We start from the raw sequence: 20,218 nt of genomic DNA, 5'->3' as shown, positions 1-20,218 counted from the left end.
TCAGCTGCCTCCCATGTGGATGTCCCATGCATGTGGCCCGTGGGGCTGGGGATTTCACAGCTGGGCCTGTTTGTGTAAGGGAGGATGGATGTTCAGTGCCTCTGACCAGAGGTTATGCCACGCACAAAAAACCTCCTTCCCCCACCCTCAGTTGTGGGAGGGTCTATGTAAACCTGGCCTCTGTAAGCTGTGGTCTCCCCCACCCCAACCATGGCCAGAGGTGATTATCATTGCAGCTGCTGGGTTTGGCTTTCTTGTGGATGCGTTCTCCCTCAGCATTAGATTATTGAACAATAGTGTCCCCTTTATGTTATCTACATGGCTTACCTCAGGGTCCAAAGTTCCAGTCAGGCATCTTCAGGGAGGGGTGGGCTTCTGTGCTTGTAACTTCTTGATACAGTTTTTACTGTAATGGGCAAAACTCTTTCATAACAATGTTTAAGGCATGAACCACTTCAGTCCCTGACAGGTGCCTCAGTATTACTGTCCCTTGTTCCCAAACACAGCATTTCCATGATTTCTTAAAAGCTGCAATTCCCCTAGTCAGTGGGGCTGTAAAAGGACTTGTACAGAAGCCTGGGGTTGAGATTCAGTAGCTGGACTTTTATAGATTTCTTAACCAGACTAGCAAAGTTGTGTGTTTACAGCTGTTTTACAGTAATAGATGCTTCTTCATCCAAGTGCTGGGGAATGCAGGTTGACTGGGTAAGGTGGTGACTCCACATTAGGAGAGGAACTCACAATGAAAAGTTTTATGATTTTCTTTAGTTGAAATCTAATGAGTGGGACAATGAAATCTGCAGAAGTAAATGATTCTGGCTGGTTTTCCTCTCCAGCTAATTACACACATACTTTTTCTGAAATCAGCTATTAATATTGAGAATAGGTTAAGAAATGGGAAAGTTGGATGAAATCCCCAAGAGCACAGGTAGTTTGGAAAATGAGAAGAAATAGGCAGCAGCTTTACAGCTTGTTGCTGTCCACATTAATCAGATTTGCAGCAGGCAGCAGCTACTTTATGTGCAAATACTTTAACAACTGGTTTAAAAAACCAAGCAGGATGTCTGAATCCCCAGGTTCACGTAAAGGGGGTAATGAATACCTGCATAATGAGATAGAAAGGCCATAAACTCAGTGGTGGGAGTTTTCATTCTCTCTTCAGCTGAGATTTCTGCAGCTTTCTCACCTCTCAGTGCCAGCCAGGGAGGCAGTCACTTGCCAGGGTCTCCCTGTGGGGAAAGAGGCTCTTGGCCTCCAAACGCTGCAGCTTTGCCATCAGTGATTTTGTGCAGTGCCCCATGCACGAGCTACCCTGTGACTCCCAGATCAGAAATGCCCATCCTTCAAAAGGAAAAACTAAAGCTAGTTTGAAAAAAAATCTTTCCAAGGAAAAACAATATTGAAGATCAAAAAGTAAAGACATTGCACTGTGAAATGGTTGAGAGAAAAGACTTTGATTGAAGTTTAAAAAGAGCAGCCATTATTTTTGATATTTTTAAATTTCATTTCTGTTCCTGAACTGTGTGTATCTTAAAAGCTATTTTTTCATGTATTCTTAACTTCAACAAGGCCACAGCATCTGTGAACACCTGGATGAGATTATTTCATTCTTTCTGTCCTGCTAGTAAACTCAATTTAAAAGCAATCAGTCATAACCACAACCCATATTTATTACTATATTTTACTGACTTCTTGCTCACGCACACAGGTGTGGGAAGGTGGCTCTTCGAGAGAGGGTGGCAGCCTCATGCCAGGGATGAATGTAGCCCTGAGCTTGCTGCAGCCCCACGGTGGCCATAACTGCAGGGAAACATGTTCAGTTTTTCCATGGGTGGAAATATCTGTGGGGTGGAAATGTCTGTGGGGCACATTAAAGCACATTTGACAGCTTGTTTGCAAACAGCTGTGCATGTGCGTGTGGGAGCATTCAATTGGCAAGTATACTGAGGAACTGTCTTCAGTCACAGCAGGTGAAGAGAAATGGCTCTTTCAGACATGGCTCGGGATTTTGGATGCCAGCTCATGCCCCACATAAAGGCAGCATTGGCACCGATGGCATCTGGGAAGATGTGAGGGGCCTCCTTGCATGTGCCAAGGCTGTCGCCTGCCTCCAAAGAGAAGCAGTGACCACCGTGACATTAACAGTGATTAAACAGCACCAAAGCCTTTGAAAACAACCCCTCGTGAGGTGAATCAGCTGGGGCTGCTGTCTGTGGGCACTGCAGCAGCTGGTGTGGAGCAGGGGCTGTGCTCGCACCTGCAGCCTGAGGTGAGTGCTCTGGTGGGACAGTGACAGTGAGGTCAGCTGACTTCCTCTAATCTCATCCCTGGGGATTTTAAAAATCAAGAGGTTAAAAAAAAAACATCCCTCCTTGGAGTAACAATCCACTTGGGTTAACACCAGGAGAGGGAAGTGCCTGGCGGAGCCGTGACAGCAGTGCCCTGGTCCTGCCCTCCCTGTCCCAGCCGGGGCAGCCATCGGCCCCTGGCCATCGTGTGCCTCACCAGACCCATCTCTGCTGAGCAGGAGCCACATGGCCGAGAGTGGATGTGAAATGACACCTCTGCAGGAGAGCTGTGAGGGTGCAAGGATGGTATAGACTACGTAAAAGGAAGACAGAAAAGGACACAGGAAAAAAACCCACAAAAATTCTGTGTTCGTTCCTCACTCTTCCCTCAGTGCCGTCTCACCCCGTGCAGAGGCTTCAGCGGTGTGAACACATCCTGTTTACATCTGCCTCCAAGACGCGGAGGCTGAGGGAGCACACGGCTGAGGCACAGTCGGAGGAAGCGCCAAGCACGGGAGAGCAGCTGCAGCGGGACGGGCCCTGGCATGGACACGGTGCCCGTCTACCACGGGGCCATCACCCGAGAGGCTGGGGAGAAGCTGCTGCTGGCAGCGGGCACGGACGGCAGCTACCTGCTGCGGGACAGCGAGAGCATCCCGGGGGTCTACTGCCTCTGCGTGCTGTGAGTGCGGGCCGGGAGCGGGCCGGGAGCGGGCCGGGAGCGCGGGGCCGCCGGGGCTGCTCAGGCGGCAGCTGACTGCCGACAGGCCCCTCCACAATAGGGGTGTCCCCACAGCAAAGTATGTTCTGGTCTTGCCATCTGCTTACGCGAGGCTTTTAGCTCTTTCACCTTAGGATAGAGGGGTGCAATAAGTGGTGTTGGGTCCCTTGCAAAGCAAAGAGGAGCAGGTTTTGCCTTGCAGAGCCCATGCTTTGCACAGACAAAAAAACATAGAGAAAGCAGGCAGGCACATGGGAAGGATAAGCAAGGTGTCATGGAGAAATGCCAGGTGACTTGGCTCAGGATGGTGTGTACTGCCTCTTTGTGCTGGACAGCCCTCTTGCTTTCTGCCTGTGTTCTTCTGCTTCCCTAGTGTGCTCATGGGTGTGCTCAGCAGCATCCCCAGTGACCCTGTCATCGGGAAAGGTAACACCCAATGCTGCCATCCAGAATGTGCCTTTGTTCAAGATGCTCTCAGTCCCACAAGCTTGTGGCTTGTCCCACAGGCCACGAGGCTTGGAGCAAACTACCTGTAATGCACATGAAATACTGATGGTAACAAACTAGGTGATAATGTTTCATCAAATAGGGTGAAAAGGGAGACATCTGATGGGATGGTCTGTCAGAGAGAGGGTAAAGGTTCCCCTGGGAGACCTGGGGGACTTTATATTCATAGGACCTCATTTTAATGAGGAAACTTAATTACCCTACTGTTGGCAAAAGTCTTGGAAGTCCTGGTGACACTGTACCCTTGCATCACAAAAACAAAGATGACACTTATGCCGTACTTCAGTAGAAGAAAGAACACTAGAGAAAACCCTTTTAGGTCCAGCATGAAATCAGCTAACAGAGGGAACTCGGGTACCTGGCAAAAAAGCACAAGAGGAAGAAGGGTCCTAAGTCAGGTTTCCCCCAAATCCCTTGAATACATTTCTGACAATATGTAATTAAGCCCTAGGTGAGCATCATTATCTTCCTGTTATAGACAAGTAAATGGAGACACGCAAGAAGGTTATAGACAATCCAAAAATACACAATACTCTTTTCAGGGAAAGTCTTTGTGGCAGAGGATGTATTTTTACTTCTCTCATGAAATCAGGTGAACCAAGTTAGGTGCTCCTGCTAACAAATGGCTGGTTTCAAACCTTAACAGCGAGCTGAAAAATGGGAAATAAGAAGCATCTTGAGTTAAATGAAAATGGAATAGACATAGCAAGAGGTAAGGAGTGCTATGATTCCTGTGATGGGAATAGGCAATAAAAGCAGAATCTCTTTAAAATAACTATCAGAGGAAATGGGGATATACCACCCTTACACTCAGAAGTCATTCAGTGCAGGTGAAACACTAAGACATTAGAGGAAGGGTCAGGAAGAGTGTTACAATGCTGAATAAGACAGAGAATACTAGAATTAGTCCACCGTCAGTCTAAGTCAGGATGTAGGTACGTAACAAGGTCTTTCAGTTATACACAATTAGTTGGGATTTTTTGTATATTGGTAGTAATTTATGCCCTTTGAAAGAAATTTCATTAATGAAATAAAATATGGAAAATGAGAATAGGAAGAAATTAAAGCATTTCTAACTGTGAAGCTCTGCAGTCTTTGGAGGAAAAGATACTTCAGTAAGAAAAGACTAAATTGCTTCTGAAATTATGGGTCATTCTTGTCACCATGGTATGTTGCATTGAAACATGTATGATAAACAAAAGGATAAAAGCAAAAAAATAAAAAGGTGAGTGTTCTGAAGTTTCAGAACATAGATCCTTAATAGTTATTCTATAAAGGAAATTTGAAATAGATAAAATTTAAATGAAAAATGTTATGAGTATGAACTGATACAGAAAGAAAGGTAGCTGAAAAATGGTAGAATTAAGCCTTGGTTCCAATACTTCTTAACAGTCAATTCAAATAATTACATAAGAAATAGCAGATATGGTGAACAGCATGTCACACAATAACTGTGGAGACAATTTTTATACCAGGAAAGGATCCCACACTGAGATAGCAATGACAGTTTGAAGAAATATGCGCTATAAACTAGAGAAGTGCTTTGACAGGCAAAGGTTGCCAAAGCAGAGCGCTTTAGTGGAGAGACTGGAGGAACAGGAAGGTGTGAGAGATGGAGATACGTATTCGGTGGAGAATACTGAGCCTGCCTTTGGCAAAGAAAGCAATGGACATAACCTGTCCAGACTCCAGTCTGAACATCATGGGCAGAGATGGAACAGGTGACAAACATGCATGTGCAGCTCTGGTAAAAACTGAGGGAAGTGTGCAGTTGCTGTTTTCACTCTGTAAGAAAAAGGAAATTAAAGAAAGAATAAGTATTTCTCTGCTTTTAAAAATACTTCATTCTAAATAAATCATGGATATTATTAGGAATAGCAAAGTTATTCAGTAATTTATATTTTGGTTCAGAATTCATGCTGAAGATCACTATAAGAATATATAGACATATGAAGATCAGAAAAAGATGAATTTACTAGAAGTAATGAAGTGATCTTTGAAACATGGGAAATAAAGCTGGTCACCATTAGATATACTGCAATAAGTATCAGAGCTAAACAAAATATTTTGCATGTTTCCAGTGAAAAATTCTACCAGGAGTGTATATGTTTTATACTGCAGATAGTATTTCTATTGCCATTAGAAAACAAAAAGAGAAAAATAGTCCAGTTTTCCAAAATCAAGGCATGCTCAGTCTGTCTTCTTTCCCCTCTCCCTCCACTTCCCTGGGGAACTAAAACAAACCAAAACACAAAGTCCTACAACTTCCCAGTTCTAACCCTTTTTAGGGTTCCTTTTTCCATCACAGGGGAATTACAAGGCACAGTTCTGATGAAGAGAAAAGAAATATTTATCAAAAGAGCAATTAAGCATATATTTGGATGACAGTGGTGTCATCTGCTTGAATTCACATTAGTGGCTGCTCTGCACTTCCAGCTCCAGGTACTGTAATTGTCAAGCCCTGTGACTTCACTGCATTGCTTATGCTCAAACAATGTCTCCTTTTCCCAAGAAACTGCATAAATTTGTAATGCCACAATCACCACCACATCCTCCCCCTCGAGCACCTCCAAAAAGCCCTGACATGTTTTGGCAGGCTTTGAGCCTCTTAAGGCACACAATGAGGACTGCAGTGTTCATGGTCAGGCTCATTCACCTTTTGCTTTTCCAATTAAAAAGTGGAGCCCTGACCTTTAAAAAGGAGAAGAGTCAAAGACTTCATGAATCCCTTGTGACTGACGCTGATTTTACAGGGCAAGCATAAAAGAGACAGGTAGTAGCATAAAACCTGACCTATAGAGGTGGGTAACTGCAGCAGGCAGCACCCTGTTGGAGCATTCATCTAGAAAACTCTCTGCTTTCTCTCTTTGTTTCTCCTGAGCTACTGATTTATCTCCCTTGAATGCCACTTTCCACTTTCAGAAGCTGAGATGTACACATGGTGTGCCTGAAAGTCTTCAAAGAGACAATGAATATTTTCTTGGTCTGACTGCGGCAAAGCACAAAGGACCTGCTTTCAAAAATATTTTAAGACCACAATTAAACCATGCATGGAAGAGTAGGAAGGTTTTGATTTGCAATTGTATGCTCTGGGGCTCTTTCAAACAGAGGTGCTGCTTTCAGATTTTGGCAGTGATTTTAATACCAGATGCTCACGGGTCTTCACTGTATGAATATCATTATTGAATTGATAATATCTACTTTAAGGATTTTGTGAATATGTCAACAGAGGTATGCAATCCTTTCCTGGAAACTTTTAGAGTTGCACTGAATGGCAAGATTTTTGCTGTTCCTGAGAACTGGTCTAGAAGACATGCATATGCTTTATAAAACATACACGTTTTACCCATAAACAAGTTAGACACTACACGCAGTACACCAGGGTTTTAATATCAAGCCTGATTGTTCCAGGGAGCTTTCTTTACTGGTCTGGTTTCCTCTTTGCTCAATGCCCCATTTGACATTTTTAGCACAGTCAGAAATCCTCTGTGCTCACAGCTCCTAATGAAGTCAATGGGGGACACGGGACACACTAATGGTGACTACTTTGAGGAGCAGCCTCTTCAACCCTGCCCGAAAAATATATAAAGAAAATGCCTGAGAGTGCCAAAAGCCCCATGATCCTTTACAGATATATGAGTACACATGCAGAAACAAGCAGCTCATGCCTGAATTGGCAAAGATAAAGCATTTGTAGTTTGGGTTTTAAAATTCACATGCTTGAAAATACTGAGAATGTTAGTAGTTGTTTCAGAGCTGTAAGTAAGACAAACACGACATGCTTGTCAAACTGTGTGTTCAGATGATTTGTTTGAAACCAGCCGTTTGTGTACTGTGCTGCATTAAATTTGTGGAGAATAATCAAAAGCTGGAATTGAAAGCTGTTTAGAGCTCTTGAAGCAACAGTAATGGCAACAGGGATAGGCTGCAGTCCTATCAGATTTTACGTGTGCTATTTTTTCTGTCACTGCAACCACGGTGCACAAGTTCAAGGCAACGTGCCGAAACTTTCTGATGAGACAGATACATCAGCTGTACAGTACAAAGGTGTAATACAGGATCACAAGACAGCTTCAGCTTAGCATTTCCTTTGTTTCCTATGTATTCTTTTTGATAGACATGGCAGAATAATTGCATTTTTTTTATAACACTGCACATAATCATCATCATTATTTAAGATGTAATTTGAAACAAAATAAGCAGCCCTTCAATTCAACATAACTGTTGCAAATATCACACCCTGTTTTCAGCTTTGAAAAAAGTCTTCTATAGCACAATGGTAAATTTTACTGAGGTGAGTATTTCAGGTGCCTGCTTACCAGAGTGAGTGTTGTCTTTGCTGAGCATAACTTAGCTAATGACCTTCACATATTCCAATGACTTTTCTTGGAAAGGTAGACAGCCTGAATCATGGAATTGATGAAACTTAGTGGGAGGCTGAGTTATTGGCCTGCCATAAGGTAATAGCCTTCTATTTAGCATCTCAGATTTGAATAAATTCTTACTTTATTTCTGAATTTCAAGAAATTGCTCTTTGAGGTATTGCTTTTGGCTGGAATCTCCTTGTTCCAGACTGACACAAACCCTGCTCAGAAAGACTACATACTTGCTCTTTAGGTAGATCAGCATCATTTCTTCAGATAGTTAGGAGTGTTGAGGTGGTAGAGATACTGACAATCTTCCACAGAAATTTCTGCATAAATCCAGAGCTATTTCACAAGACTTAACTTTCTCTTTTAAGCTTTTGTTAATTTCAGAAGAGAAAATCAAGATAATGCATTTTTAAAATAATGCTACAGCATTACAGCAAGTTAATATGTATTACTCATGCAATATTGAGGGTAAATTTTTCCCACAAGAAGTGTTGCTAAAGGAATCAGTGACAGGAATCAGTGACAAATCAGTGACAGAAGTGTTCACTCAAGTGCTGCTGTGATTTAAGCTACAGTCACTCTGTTGGGCTTTTCAGATGTTGTAAACACCAGTTTAACCTATTTTATTCACTCTTGCAGACATAGAGCTTGTATCTTGCACATGGTCTCAATGTGAATGCTATTTCTTCAACTTGAGTTAGCTGATGAGTGGTGATTTCTGAGTTGCTGTACTTAGCTGAGACCTAAGTAAGGAGGGAATCAGCCTGTTTGTCAAACAGAAAATACAAATTCTAGGAGAGAGTGAGGAGAAGCTTAAAGGCTCCAAGGCACTGCTGTGTATTCCCCTAAATTCAAATTTTGTCTTTGTGGTAGCCATCTCCCACCTCTGTAGCTCCTGTTGTGCCCATACAATCACCCACATTCCCTGTCCAGGGCTGCCCACTGGGAAATTGCCTGAAGTTGTTCCCTCTGGGCATTCAGGAGCTGATCTGCACCTACATAAAACACCTATGATAAGGCAGAAGTGGCTCCAACCTGACCTCTTGTGCTCATTTGCTCCACGCCACTGACCCCTGCTCCCGAGTCCCCCTTGAGCTCCCCAGCAGGGCTCCTCTGCAGAGCAGGGTGGTACACATCTCCATAGCATTAAGTGGTTTCTAAGCCTTATCTCTGCTTGAGAGATGAAGAGTTTAACTGTTTTGCAGAAGAGAAAGGTGACACAGGAGGCCCAGGTCTGCAGTCCCCTCTAGCTTTGGGTTCCCAGTGTAAGGGCCATGGGAAGGGATTCTGAGGCTACCCAATGTTACTCTGCACAACTTGCTGGCTTTGCTTGCATTGCTGAGGTCTGTTGCCTTGTTTCATACAACTTTGGCTTCCAAAACACCCATCTTCTGCTCCTGGTTGTTTCAGCATTTTGTGCTCCTCGCAGACCAAGCCCCCTCATATTTACCTCTGTATATCCTCTTCCTTACTCATTTAGTCTTTCTGTCAGTGGTTCAATGTTTGTTGCTGTTTCCTTGCCCAGCTTGCATAGATATTGGTCCCCTTTTCTTTCCTTCCACATACATCCTACCTAATCCCAAACTTCTTGTCCAAGATGCCCAATTACTAAATTACCTTCTGTTTTTTTTTTCTCTAATCTAGGCCAAGCAACACACATACATTTGAGATCATGGACACTGCTTGGCTGAGTGTCCATAGTACAACCAGCCCAGACATGGTGATGGTACAGCTGTTAACAACCTTTAGAGGGTGCTTTTCTTGCAGCCTAGAGGGCCACTACTGCTTTCAGAGAGTGCAAGAGATATACCTTCTTTCAAACAAATTTTATGTCTTACTCTGAAAACTGGGCACCCCCTCCTCTGACAGTTAGAAGATTTTTTTTAAACGTGGGAAAAGCATTGTTTTGCCTAACATGTTCCCTTCTGCATTCTCCATCCTTAAATAAGGGTGAGGCAAATCAAAGAAATTAATTTTCAGTCTGAAATGCTGAAATGTGGCAAAATTATAAGAAACTGACTCTGGGCAGTATAATGCTCAGAACCACTGTTTGTAGGCTACACCATGGTCTGGTTCTTAAACTATGTTGTAAAATGAAATTCCAAGCTAAGGTCAGGTTGTAAATGTACCAGATAAGAAGTGGTGATTGACATAACACAATGACATCTGAAGAGAAAGATACATACAGAGGAAGAAATTGATGTAATTTATTGCTGACATGGCTTTACCTCATCTCTCTGTCTTTCTCCCTTTTAATATGTTCAATTTTGGGCTCAGAAATGAATAAAAATTAGTTTAATAAAATTTCCCAACTGAGATGCAAAGTATTTGGAAATGATTTTAAAGTATACCATGCAGCTGAAATGTCATCATTAATTTTAATCTGCAGCATGCATTTAATGTCCTCAGGCTATTTCAATGGTGCAGAAGATTGTAATCATTCACCTGTTCAAGTAAATGCAGCTTTAACAGGTCTGATCACAGCTAAAAAGGAGGAATGGAGAGGACAGGTAGACAGATGGTGTTTCAGTATGTCATCTGTGAACGATGCCTTGGTAACTATTTGGGAGGAATTATCTGGCTACAAAGTAAAAAAAAACCCTATAATTTAAAGTGGACTGGTTCCTGTAGTAGGAACTTTTTCTAGGTTTTCCTTTGACAAAGTTTTCCAAGGGAATGTATTGAAACAAAGACTGTGTTATTGCAGTTCCCAGCTGGTATAACATATCCTTCCCTATGGAGACAAAAAAAAAAAAAAAAGTGAGATGTCACAAAAATGTCATTACTGATGACCAGAGCACTCTTTCATAAGTGCTATCTGGTATTGTCCTTACAGCAATGGCTCTTTCCTGCTTCCCCTCACCAGCATTTTGGCATTTTTTGCCTATGATCAAAAATTTGTAGAGCCTCATTCATCAAGATGTTAATTCATAATTGTTCCTGTCCCTTGAGCTTCACTGACAGGAGAGAGGAGCTTTGCTGTTGTGAGTGAGGCTCTGTCTGTCCTTGGGACAGGTGAAGGAATGCGGGAGCCCTTCAGTGAATCTTTACCTGGGTGTCATGAACTGGTCCTCCTCCAAGATGTGCTGGTACACCGATGTACTGAGAGTGCTCCCTGAGATCACACCACATATAAGAACATTGTGTCTCTCCAGGAGCTTTTTTTCTGCCCTGAAGAGAGTAAAATGTAGAAAATTGAGCTGTCCTCTTACGTTAGCTGGAGAATTTCTCATTTCCTGAGACTTAAGTTTCAGTAAATGAACTTTTTCACTTGCTTTTTTCCAGTGTTACATGCTTTACTCTTTGGAAGGTAATGTCCTCTGCAATCTCAATTTTAATATGTGTATTTAATTTTTCTTTTAAGAAAACACCTTGATCTTCCTTCAGCCCACACTGATCTTATGTGAGGTGGATAAAATCATAAAAACCTTTTTCAAGGGAGGCTTTTTCCCATTTAGCAGTAAACTTCACCCAAAGTCATATCACTTGTAAATGGAAGGTGAACTCTTTGAAGTGGTAATGAAGGAAGTTCCTGCTGCATGACAGAAAGTTTTGATGAGATCACATTCATTGGGAGAGTATTTATCAGAAGAGCTGTAATTCATTTTGTGGAGACCAAGGTCACAATGGAAAGTGGTTCAATGGGAAGACCTAGCTGTTCATCCTCTTAAGAAAATGCACTTCCTTCCTTTTGGGCATTGCCTTTGAAGAGACAGATGTGGATGTCCAGGTCATCTCCCATTTACACAGTGTCTTGCTTTCCTGGTGGCTTCAGAGCCAGTAACAGATGATAACGTTGTGTTTTTCAGCTTGAGCACGGTAAAATCCCTCAGACCTGTCAGTCTTTCCTTCTCTGGGAAAAACATGAACATTTGCCAGGAGAGTGGAGAGCTCTCACTTGTCCCTCACGAGGCAGTGATAACAATGTCATTCTCTTCCCATTCTCCACACTGTGCTCAAAGCATCCATCTTCTCAAATTCTTGGTTCTTTTTCAGAACCTCATGGGCTTTTAATCTGAACTATCCTTTGTGGTTTCCCTATGCTCAGCTGAAATATTTTACAGTGTAATATTTTAAAAAATGCAGGATAGCTGCCTATCGTGTATCTCACCATACTTCAATACTGAATATTATTTTGTCTGACCTCTGTTTTTCAATTCATTTTGCTTAGCAAACCTTTTTGGCAGAGTGCTGAGAGCCAACAGACAGTTCAGAATCAGAGCAGCACTACAGCCCCTCAACCTCTTCAACTCATGCAATCTCTTGTGTAGAGAAAACAATGAAAGAAACAACAAATGGCGGCTTTCCAGACATGGTGGCTGTTTGTGGAAAAATCAGATTTTAAAGGGACTGAAGCAGCTGGAAAAACATTTCTTTTGGGAAAACCAAGAATCAAGCAAGGGTAGTAGAATCACAGAATCATAAAATGCCTTGGATTGGAAGGAACTTTAAACATCCTTTGGTTCATCCAGTTAATCTAATCATCTAGTTCCAACTTGCCCTGACGTGGGCGGGGATGCCACCCACTAGACCAGGTTGCTCATACCCTTATGCACAGTGTAGTATTGAAAATAGAAGGCAAGAGAATGAGTTTTAGATTTATAGAATCACAGATGTATGATTCTGGTGGATTTGAAACTTGAAAAAAAAATCACTGTGGAGAAGGTTAAACACCCACTTCAAAGAGATGGAACAAAATGCTAGGACCTCTCTGGTATTTCCCAGTACATTATGGGAAAATCCTGTAAAATCCTCATTTCAGTAACCATGTATTGGCTGGTGTTCTACATATTTAGGTACAGCAAAGCTCCTTGTGGTTTTTAGAAAAAGATTCATGTGAACATCATGTTATAAAAAGCTGATGAAATGGCACAGCTCTCAGTCTTTAAGAAAGAACATGATGGTACAAGACTGTCTGAGTGCCCTAAAGCGAGACACTGGATTCCCTGAACAAGAACATACATAATCTAGTGGCTTAGAGGAATGTGTTTTTAACCAGCTGAGCTTGAGTTGTGGCTTCAAACACCATTGACCATGTTCCCATGCCATGGACAGGAAAGCAGTTCCACATTCTTCCCTCCTCCTGCAGCCACAACAGGTTGTTCACATCTCTTCCCAAGGTCCAAATGCCTGATGGACTGCAGCTTGCTGGAGAAAAACAGAGGGGGGGGAAACAGTGATGGCTGTTTTCCTCCTTGGGTTTCCGTGAAGTGAGGTGGCCAGCTGCTTTTCTGTCTGTCTGGTGGCATATAGAAGGTCTGGAGAAAAGGCTCTTGGTAGATATGAAGAGGTGGGTGAAGCTGTGGTGGGATTGGGGGCAGTATCAGGCACATGCCCATACTCAAGGAGAGGAGGGCAGTGTCTCAGCTGTGCACAGGGAGCTTGTCCCTGCAGCAGCCGGGATGGGAGGGAACGGCTTTGTGTCCTTCACCTCTGTGTCTGATCCCAGTGGGAGTCAAGTGGTGCGGGCAGAGCTCACAAATCACCACAGGCATTTTGCTCCCACTTTGATGGGTTGTAGCAGCAACCCAGCTCTTAACAACTTCCTTCTAGGGCAAATTATACCAGCCACCACTTTGCAAAGGTTGCCGTAATGACTTTTAAACAGGAATTTTTCCAGGAGCTGTGACACAGATCATAAATAATTGCAATCATATGATGTCTGTGTCACAGACATCATATTTTGTAGTAACTGCTATAATGCCGTGCATAACTGGAAAGAAATACAGTATGTTTCTGCTTTGTTAAGAATAAGAATTGATGGTCAAATAGGGGATGGTCCCTAAAATCCTGCTGTGTATTGATGTAAACCTATGTAATGTGAAATAGACACATAAAATCATAGAATATACTGAGTTAGAAGGGACCCATCGGGATCATTGAGTCCAACTCCTGGCACAGCGCAGGACACTCCAAGAATCACACCATGTGCCTGAGAGCACAGTCCAAATGCTGCATGAACTCAATACAGTCTTTCTTATCTGATATCATCTAAACTAATGCTGTACTCATGGATCTGCTATTAATTGATTCTGAGCTAAATTGTTGGATATTAGTGTAGTAATCTACCATGTAAATCATTCACTGAGTTGGGTTCATGAGAGAAGCAAGAGTGACTTTGGGATGAGTTGTGCCTTGTGTTATTAGACTATGTCTCCTTATTCCCCAAAGGCTCTGACTTTAAAAGAAGGAAGATTCCATACTCAAGTCTCTTTTATCAGTATTTGAAAGTTGGGAATGTATGGGCAAAGCAAAGAGTAATTGATTTAAGTCCTATATAGCTATATAGTGGGTATAGCTTTCCAAATAAATTACAGTAATGACATTGCTGCTGTTAACATCTGCATTTAAATGAGTCACAGAACAATAATGCTACCTGTCAATAATACACCTTCTCTTTTTGCAGGCAAAGTGTTTCTGGTGTGTGTCAGTGAAAGATGTCACTGAAAAAAAAATAATAAAAATGCTGAGGAAGGACTAAAAGCAACGCTATTTAACCTAAAATAACTGAATACTGCTAAACTAGATCCGGGTCAGACCAATGCATCTCATCCCAAAAAATCTCAGTAGGTTTAACACTGCATCTAGCCAGTGGGTTTTTCAGCTACTTAGAGCCTTTAGAGGTTAATTTATTTTTAAGGAAAAGTTAGCAGATGAGCTAACTCTCACATAATGGTGTAGTTCTTGTGAAAACTGTCAAGAGAAATGAATAATGAATACCTGTTTGTTTTTTTTTTTTTTCCACAGGCATCAGGGTTATGTTTATACCTACAGAGTGTCCCAGACAGAAACTGGATCCTGGAGTGCTGAGGTGTGTAGTTCTCCTTTCCCTTCTGAAAATTTCTACATCCTGTTTGATATAGATCATAGATTTAATGAAATATATTCAAATTATTCATGTTTCTGCCTAGTCTGATTTTCATTGATGGTAATCGATCTAGAGTGCATCCATCAGTAAGATGTCTTGGTGCCACTTCTGACAGTCTAGAAGTCATAAATTAATTCCCTGTTTCATTTCAGCTGTTGCATAATGCAGTAGTGCATCATTTTGCATCATTTTAAATGGCAAAAATATTGTGGTTTTATAATTTGACAAGCACAATCTGTTTCCTTCTATCCTGTGTACCATCAGTGTCAGAATACTAAAGAAATAATTTTCATTGTACGGTGTTTTAATTCATTAATCCAGATTAATTCATCATTAGTGCAAAATATAGGCAAAACTTGATACAAAATATATTTTTTGCCCATCTGATAAGAAATTGGTAATTTGGGTGCAGAAAAACATTACTTGTAATACAGACAACATTTATGTTGATGAAATTGGGATGTTAATCTCTATTTATTTTATGATTTTTTTCCTTTGGATGTACTCTGCGTATTAATTCATAATTAGCTTTCTGTTCGTATGTTAATGAACATTTATTTCAAATATTGTATAATTTCTAGACAGGCATAATTCCTTGGACATTACTGTATTAGAAGTGAGGGTGCAGAAAAACATTACTTGTAATACAGACAACATTTATGTTGATGAAATTGGGATGTTAATCTCTATTTATTTTATGATTTTTTTCCTTTGGATGTACTCTGCGTATTAATTCATAATTAGCTTTCTGTTCGTATGTTAATGAACATTTATTTCAAATATTGTATAATTTCTAGACAGGCATAATTCCTTGGACATTACTGTATTAGAAGTGATTCTGGAACACAAAACTGATTCTTAGGGTTACCCTGAACAGATCAGGGGGTTGAAGTGACTGACATTACTGTGGAGTAGATAATTATCCATGTGACCCTTGGGAATAGTGCCCAGTAATTCTTTCTATAAGACATCAGGATGTTGATGTAAGGTTTAGGATGTAAGATTTAGGATTTGCCCAAGACAGAATATTTTCAGGACAAGGTGAGGGTGACAGTGCACCCATCATGCCAGAGTAAGTACTGGCATCTGTGGAAGGATGCCAGGATGCCAGGGGCCTCCACCTATGGAGGGTAATTCCCTGACTGAGGCTATAGCCTCCATTCACCCCAGATGACATCAGCATCTGCAGTGAGGTTTTTCTGGTGCTGTATAGACCTGCTATAATGTCTGGCCTGTGACCTCCACTGGCACCCTGTGTGTGACTTTTGGGCTTTCCCTGGATGTATTTTAGGCAAACCTTACCTGAATTTCACACCATAGGTGTGCTGAAGACCCAGGCTTCTCTGTACATCCTCTGCAGGAGAAGGTCCTAGCTACAGATCCTTGATACCAACCCATAAGGAGCAGAAACCATTAAGTAAATGTTGCTAAGACCATGTTGGCTTCATCTGTTAGACACAGCAGCCTAGGTCCAACTGATCCACACAGAGTGTGCCTCCAAGGCCAAAACAGACTCCAGAGGCAGCTGGTCCTTTCCTGCTTCTGCTTCCTTCCCTCTGGCTGGTTAGTCTCTGAGCAAGCTCAGGTCACACCCATCTTTCAAGGTAGGGAATTGAAAACAGCGCTGGTGCAATCCCAGCCAGTGCAAAGACTCCAGCTGGTGCCAGGGAGGCTGGATTTAGCTCACAGCTGCTGCGTGAGAGCAGTGTCCCTTGAGTGGGACTATACTGACAGGACCCATGCTTGTCCTCCCTTGACTTTCTTTGGTGAAGAGGAGTTATTATGAGAACACCCTGAAGGATTTAACACAAACATGGCATTTTTGATTAAAAACACACATAGTTTCATTTAATACTGTTTGAAGAATTGCTAATGTAGAGAGATAGAAAGACTCTAACTTTTAATAAATAGGTAACATTTGTCTGCTGTCTTTGTACAAGAAGTAGACAGGAATACTCAACGAACACATAAGCCAGCACAGAATGCTCCAAGAAGAGTTTGCAAAGAGGCTGTGTCCTTGCTGGAATTTACTGGTGTGAGAACTCCCTCTCTGTAGTAAGCCCAGGTTGCTCTCTAGATTTTCTCACTGATGTTTCTAGGATGGAACTATCTTACTGATACAGGCTAGAAAGTTATTGGTAAGGAGGTTAAATCACTGGGTGCAATAAGTCAGGGTCAGAAATAGCAAAGGGTCACTTGTAAGTCTGCCTAATTAGTGTGGCATGTGAGTGTGGGTAATTAGTGTGGGTTTCTCTTGTAGTGATTAAGAAATTGTCTCTGTTCCACCTTTCTATTGCCACGCTGCTGGGAACTGCTCAGTGTAGGAAGGCTGGTGTGCCCTGGGGAAAGCAGAGAGCAGTGTGGCTCGTTGACTCACCTGGAACAGGCACACCAGGGGGTTCACATCCATGGCTGGCTCCTTCCCTGGGAGCTGTGTGCATTTCTGAGGACAAGACCTGTGTGCCAGCACAGAGTACCCAGCACCCCTTCTCACCTCTCCCCCTCTGGCTTTGCAGACTGCGCCTGGGGTCCACCGGAGGCTCTTTCGGAAAGTGCACAACCTCATTGCAGCCTTCCAGAAACCCAACCAAGGCATTGTAACACCCCTGCAGAACCCAGTTGTCAAACACATGAAAGCCAGCTACTCCCCAGGTACTGGTGGGGGGAAGAAACCTTGGCTGCAGTTGAGCAGAGCCCTCCACAGTGGCAGGGACAGAGGTCTTGGACTTACTTGCATATTTGACCTGAACTAGCCAGCAGAGTGACATTGCCAAAAATGTGCCCTAATCTTGCTATCATGTAATTTGAAATACTGTCACTCAGGTGCTCATTACAGACAGGGCCTGTCAATGTGATAAGAAAATGGATTTTGAATATGTATTCCTGAGTGCTATATAGGAGCAAATCCCTCACCACCACCCTTGCTTATGGAAGTATGAGCCTTCTGGACTGTCCATTTTCTTACAGTGTTCATCTATTAAAATATTTGTGATTATTTCTCTTAGGGAGGAATGAAGGCTATGACTTCCACCTGCAGCCATCATGAGGATGTCTCCCCAGGTGTGACATAACCACATCTTCCAGCATCTCCTCTAATCTATGCTTTAAAACAGAATGATTTATATGATAGTAAATACAACTCTGTGAGTTTTCTTGTAACATTTGCAGAAATGTGTATTTCATAGAATTTATTGCTCAAGATGTAGAAGTTTAGATTTCAGAGTACTTTGAACTTAGGGTGGGATATTTTTTGGTTTTGTTTTGGTTTATTCCCAAGAGAGGATAAGAAATCATGAACTGCTAAATCCTTTATGTCTTTTTTTCCCCTTTGCACTGTTAAGTAAAAATATTTTTCCCTTCAAGATCAGTTCTTAATTAATAATTAGTTATTAATTTTACATTGCTTAACTTTGGATCCTGCTTTGCTTTGTTCTGGTTGGCATTTATGCAGAATTGGGCAAGTCCCCTTTTATAACCTTAGGAGAATTGTTTACATTAAAGTGTCCTTGCTTTGGATGGGCTGTGTGTTTGTCATTCATACAGTTCCTAAAGATATTCCAGACATGAAACCATGAGGATCCCCACTAACTGATTTCCCATCAAACCAGTTGCCCTGCCCTCTAACAAAATCTGTAGTTTTCACCGATGACCAAGAGCATAAGTAAAGCACAGAGCAACCAAGAACACCCGATGAAGTGGAAAACCTTGTTCTTTGCTTTTAGGTGTTCCCTGTACTTGAAACAAGCCATCCTTGCAAACAAGTTAAAAAAATAAATTATTTTTGCATGACAGCTTTTCTTTTCCTCTCTGTATGTTTCCATGCTGCTGCTGGGCTCCTGGAGGGGAGTTTTGAATCTAGAAGACTCAACAGCTGTGCAGGGTTAGCATGAGGCTAGTGGAGAACTCAGAGGACGTGCCTTTTGCACTTGGGCTGGAACAAGTGTGATGGCACAGTGCTAATGGACTGGCAGACAGTAGGAAATGCTTTTGAACACTTTTTTTTGGGTGTCCTGTGGCCCTCTTGTTTGAGGAGATAGGGCTGTGTTTGAGGCTGTGTTGCACTGCTGTCCACAGTCCAGACTACCTCTACGTGGGTTTTTGCCAGGTAGGCTTGTGTGAATTCCTGTGGGCTTTGGGAGGGACCCCAGGTAGGGCCCAGCCTTATTTGTATCCAAGGGGGATGCATCTGGTCCAGATGGCTGGTTTGTGCTTCTAATGGTCATGCTTCAACAAACATAAATGGTCCTGACTACCAAAAGAATGTGAGTCTCACGTGCTCCCTTCCAAAGCAGAAGACTAACAGCGATTACAACTGGACTACAAAAATATATGTAATTACAGAAAAACACTCCTTAAACATTGTATAGGCACCTTTGGGTTGCTCTGGTTGTGTTTTATGCTTATACTTGCCTCTGCAGATCTTGGAAGGCTGAAAATATTTCCTAAGAGAGAAAGAGACTTTTTCCAGAAATGCCAGGCTACAGACTCAGGGAGAACAAAACTGACTGAATTTCACCAGACACTGCCACCTGCAGCTTGGTGGCACAGAAAGAGGCCCCACATCTGCCTTGTTTTCACCTCACTAAAGGCAAGTTGGATGTGAACAATGACAGAACTACGTGGGCTGCAAGTCCATGATTCAAGAAGGTGGATGCTCCAAGTAACATTTGATAAAGCTGAAAGGTTTACCTTCTTACCCCCTCTGAGTGTGTGAGACAGTGCAAGCAATAGCATATGTTCTGTGAAGCTCAAGTTTCTTGTAAACCAGCAATAGGAATAAGTGCAATAAATGAACAGCCCAGTCTTAACAGGGACTAGTGGGCAACAATGTTGCAAAGTTGTGGTTGAAGCATTTTCAGTTCATTACTCAGTTTCTGTCTAATTGAAGGCCAAATTTCATCTACGGTGAACTGTCCCATCATATTTTACACTGCATGTACATGTGTTGCTCTGTGCCTTTTTTTGTGTGTGTGCTTGTTGGTTTAAATTAGTCTTACCTTAATACAGTGCCATACAGTGGCAGATCCAGCATGTTTTTCTCTTTAGTAAAATATTTAAAGGCTGGTTTTTTATCATTACATAACTCAGCAAATGCACTGGCTGTTTTGCTGTCACTTGTGCCCATTGAAGCTTTTCCTTCTCCTCCCTGCCTTAAAGGTTTCCCAGCCTGCTGTGAGCCTGCAGCATCTGGTCCCTGGCAGTTCCTCTCCAGCTTTGCAAACCACGCTTCCCCAAAGCCCGCTGAGCTGCTGGGTGCTGGCAGTGTGTGTGTGCAGCCCCAGCCTTCCCAGGGAGTTCTTCTGCTTTCCAAATGCTAGGTCTGAATCCCTCGTTCACCTGGCTGCTCCTGGGAGTAGGAACAGGTGTGCCTGGAAATCATCCCTGGCAGATGATTGCACAGTGGTAGGGATGCATGCAGTGGGAAGAACTTTGCCCAGGGGCTGTTTCCTATTGAACTGTC

At 42.4% G+C, this 20,218-nt stretch overlaps 1 protein-coding gene across 2 annotated transcripts; it reads left to right on the top strand.

The window, feature by feature from the left end:
- The first annotated feature begins 2,317 nt into the window (after positions 1–2,317).
- On the top strand, positions 2,318–18,548 carry SH2D1A (SH2 domain containing 1A). Of its 2 annotated transcripts, XM_053990223.1 has the most exons (4): positions 2,318–2,970; positions 14,637–14,700; positions 17,274–17,409; positions 17,763–18,548. In XM_053990223.1, exons 1-4 carry the CDS (start codon positions 2,834–2,836, stop codon positions 17,801–17,803), a joined length of 378 nt encoding a protein of 125 aa, XP_053846198.1. In that variant the 5' UTR covers positions 2,318–2,833; the 3' UTR covers positions 17,804–18,548. The 2 variants fall into 2 exon arrangements, with proteins under 2 accessions (XP_053846198.1, XP_053846197.1); XM_053990222.1 differs by lacking the exon at positions 17,763–18,548 and having other exon boundaries at positions 17,274–17,510.
- The last annotated feature ends 1,670 nt before the right edge of the window (positions 18,549–20,218 follow it).

This window comes from Vidua macroura, chromosome 14, assembly GCF_024509145.1.
Source record: "Vidua macroura isolate BioBank_ID:100142 chromosome 14, ASM2450914v1, whole genome shotgun sequence".
Classification (NCBI taxonomy): Eukaryota; Metazoa; Chordata; class Aves; order Passeriformes; family Viduidae; genus Vidua; species Vidua macroura.
This window is presented reverse-complemented; position numbering and strand designations above follow the sequence as displayed.

What these genes read in the sequence shown, in the direction of transcription:
- SH2D1A (XM_053990222.1), top strand. Translation starts at nt 2,834, where the DNA reads ATGGACACGGTGCCCGTCTACCACGGGGCCATCACCCGAGAGGCTGGG. An exon ending in GTCTACTGCCTCTGCGTGCT is followed by an intron (nt 2,971 to 14,636) that starts GTGAGTGCGGGC and finishes TTTTTTCCACAG; the next exon opens with GCATCAGGGTTATGTTTATA. An exon ending in CTGGATCCTGGAGTGCTGAG is followed by an intron (nt 14,701 to 17,273) that starts GTGTGTAGTTCT and finishes CTGGCTTTGCAG; the next exon opens with ACTGCGCCTGGGGTCCACCG.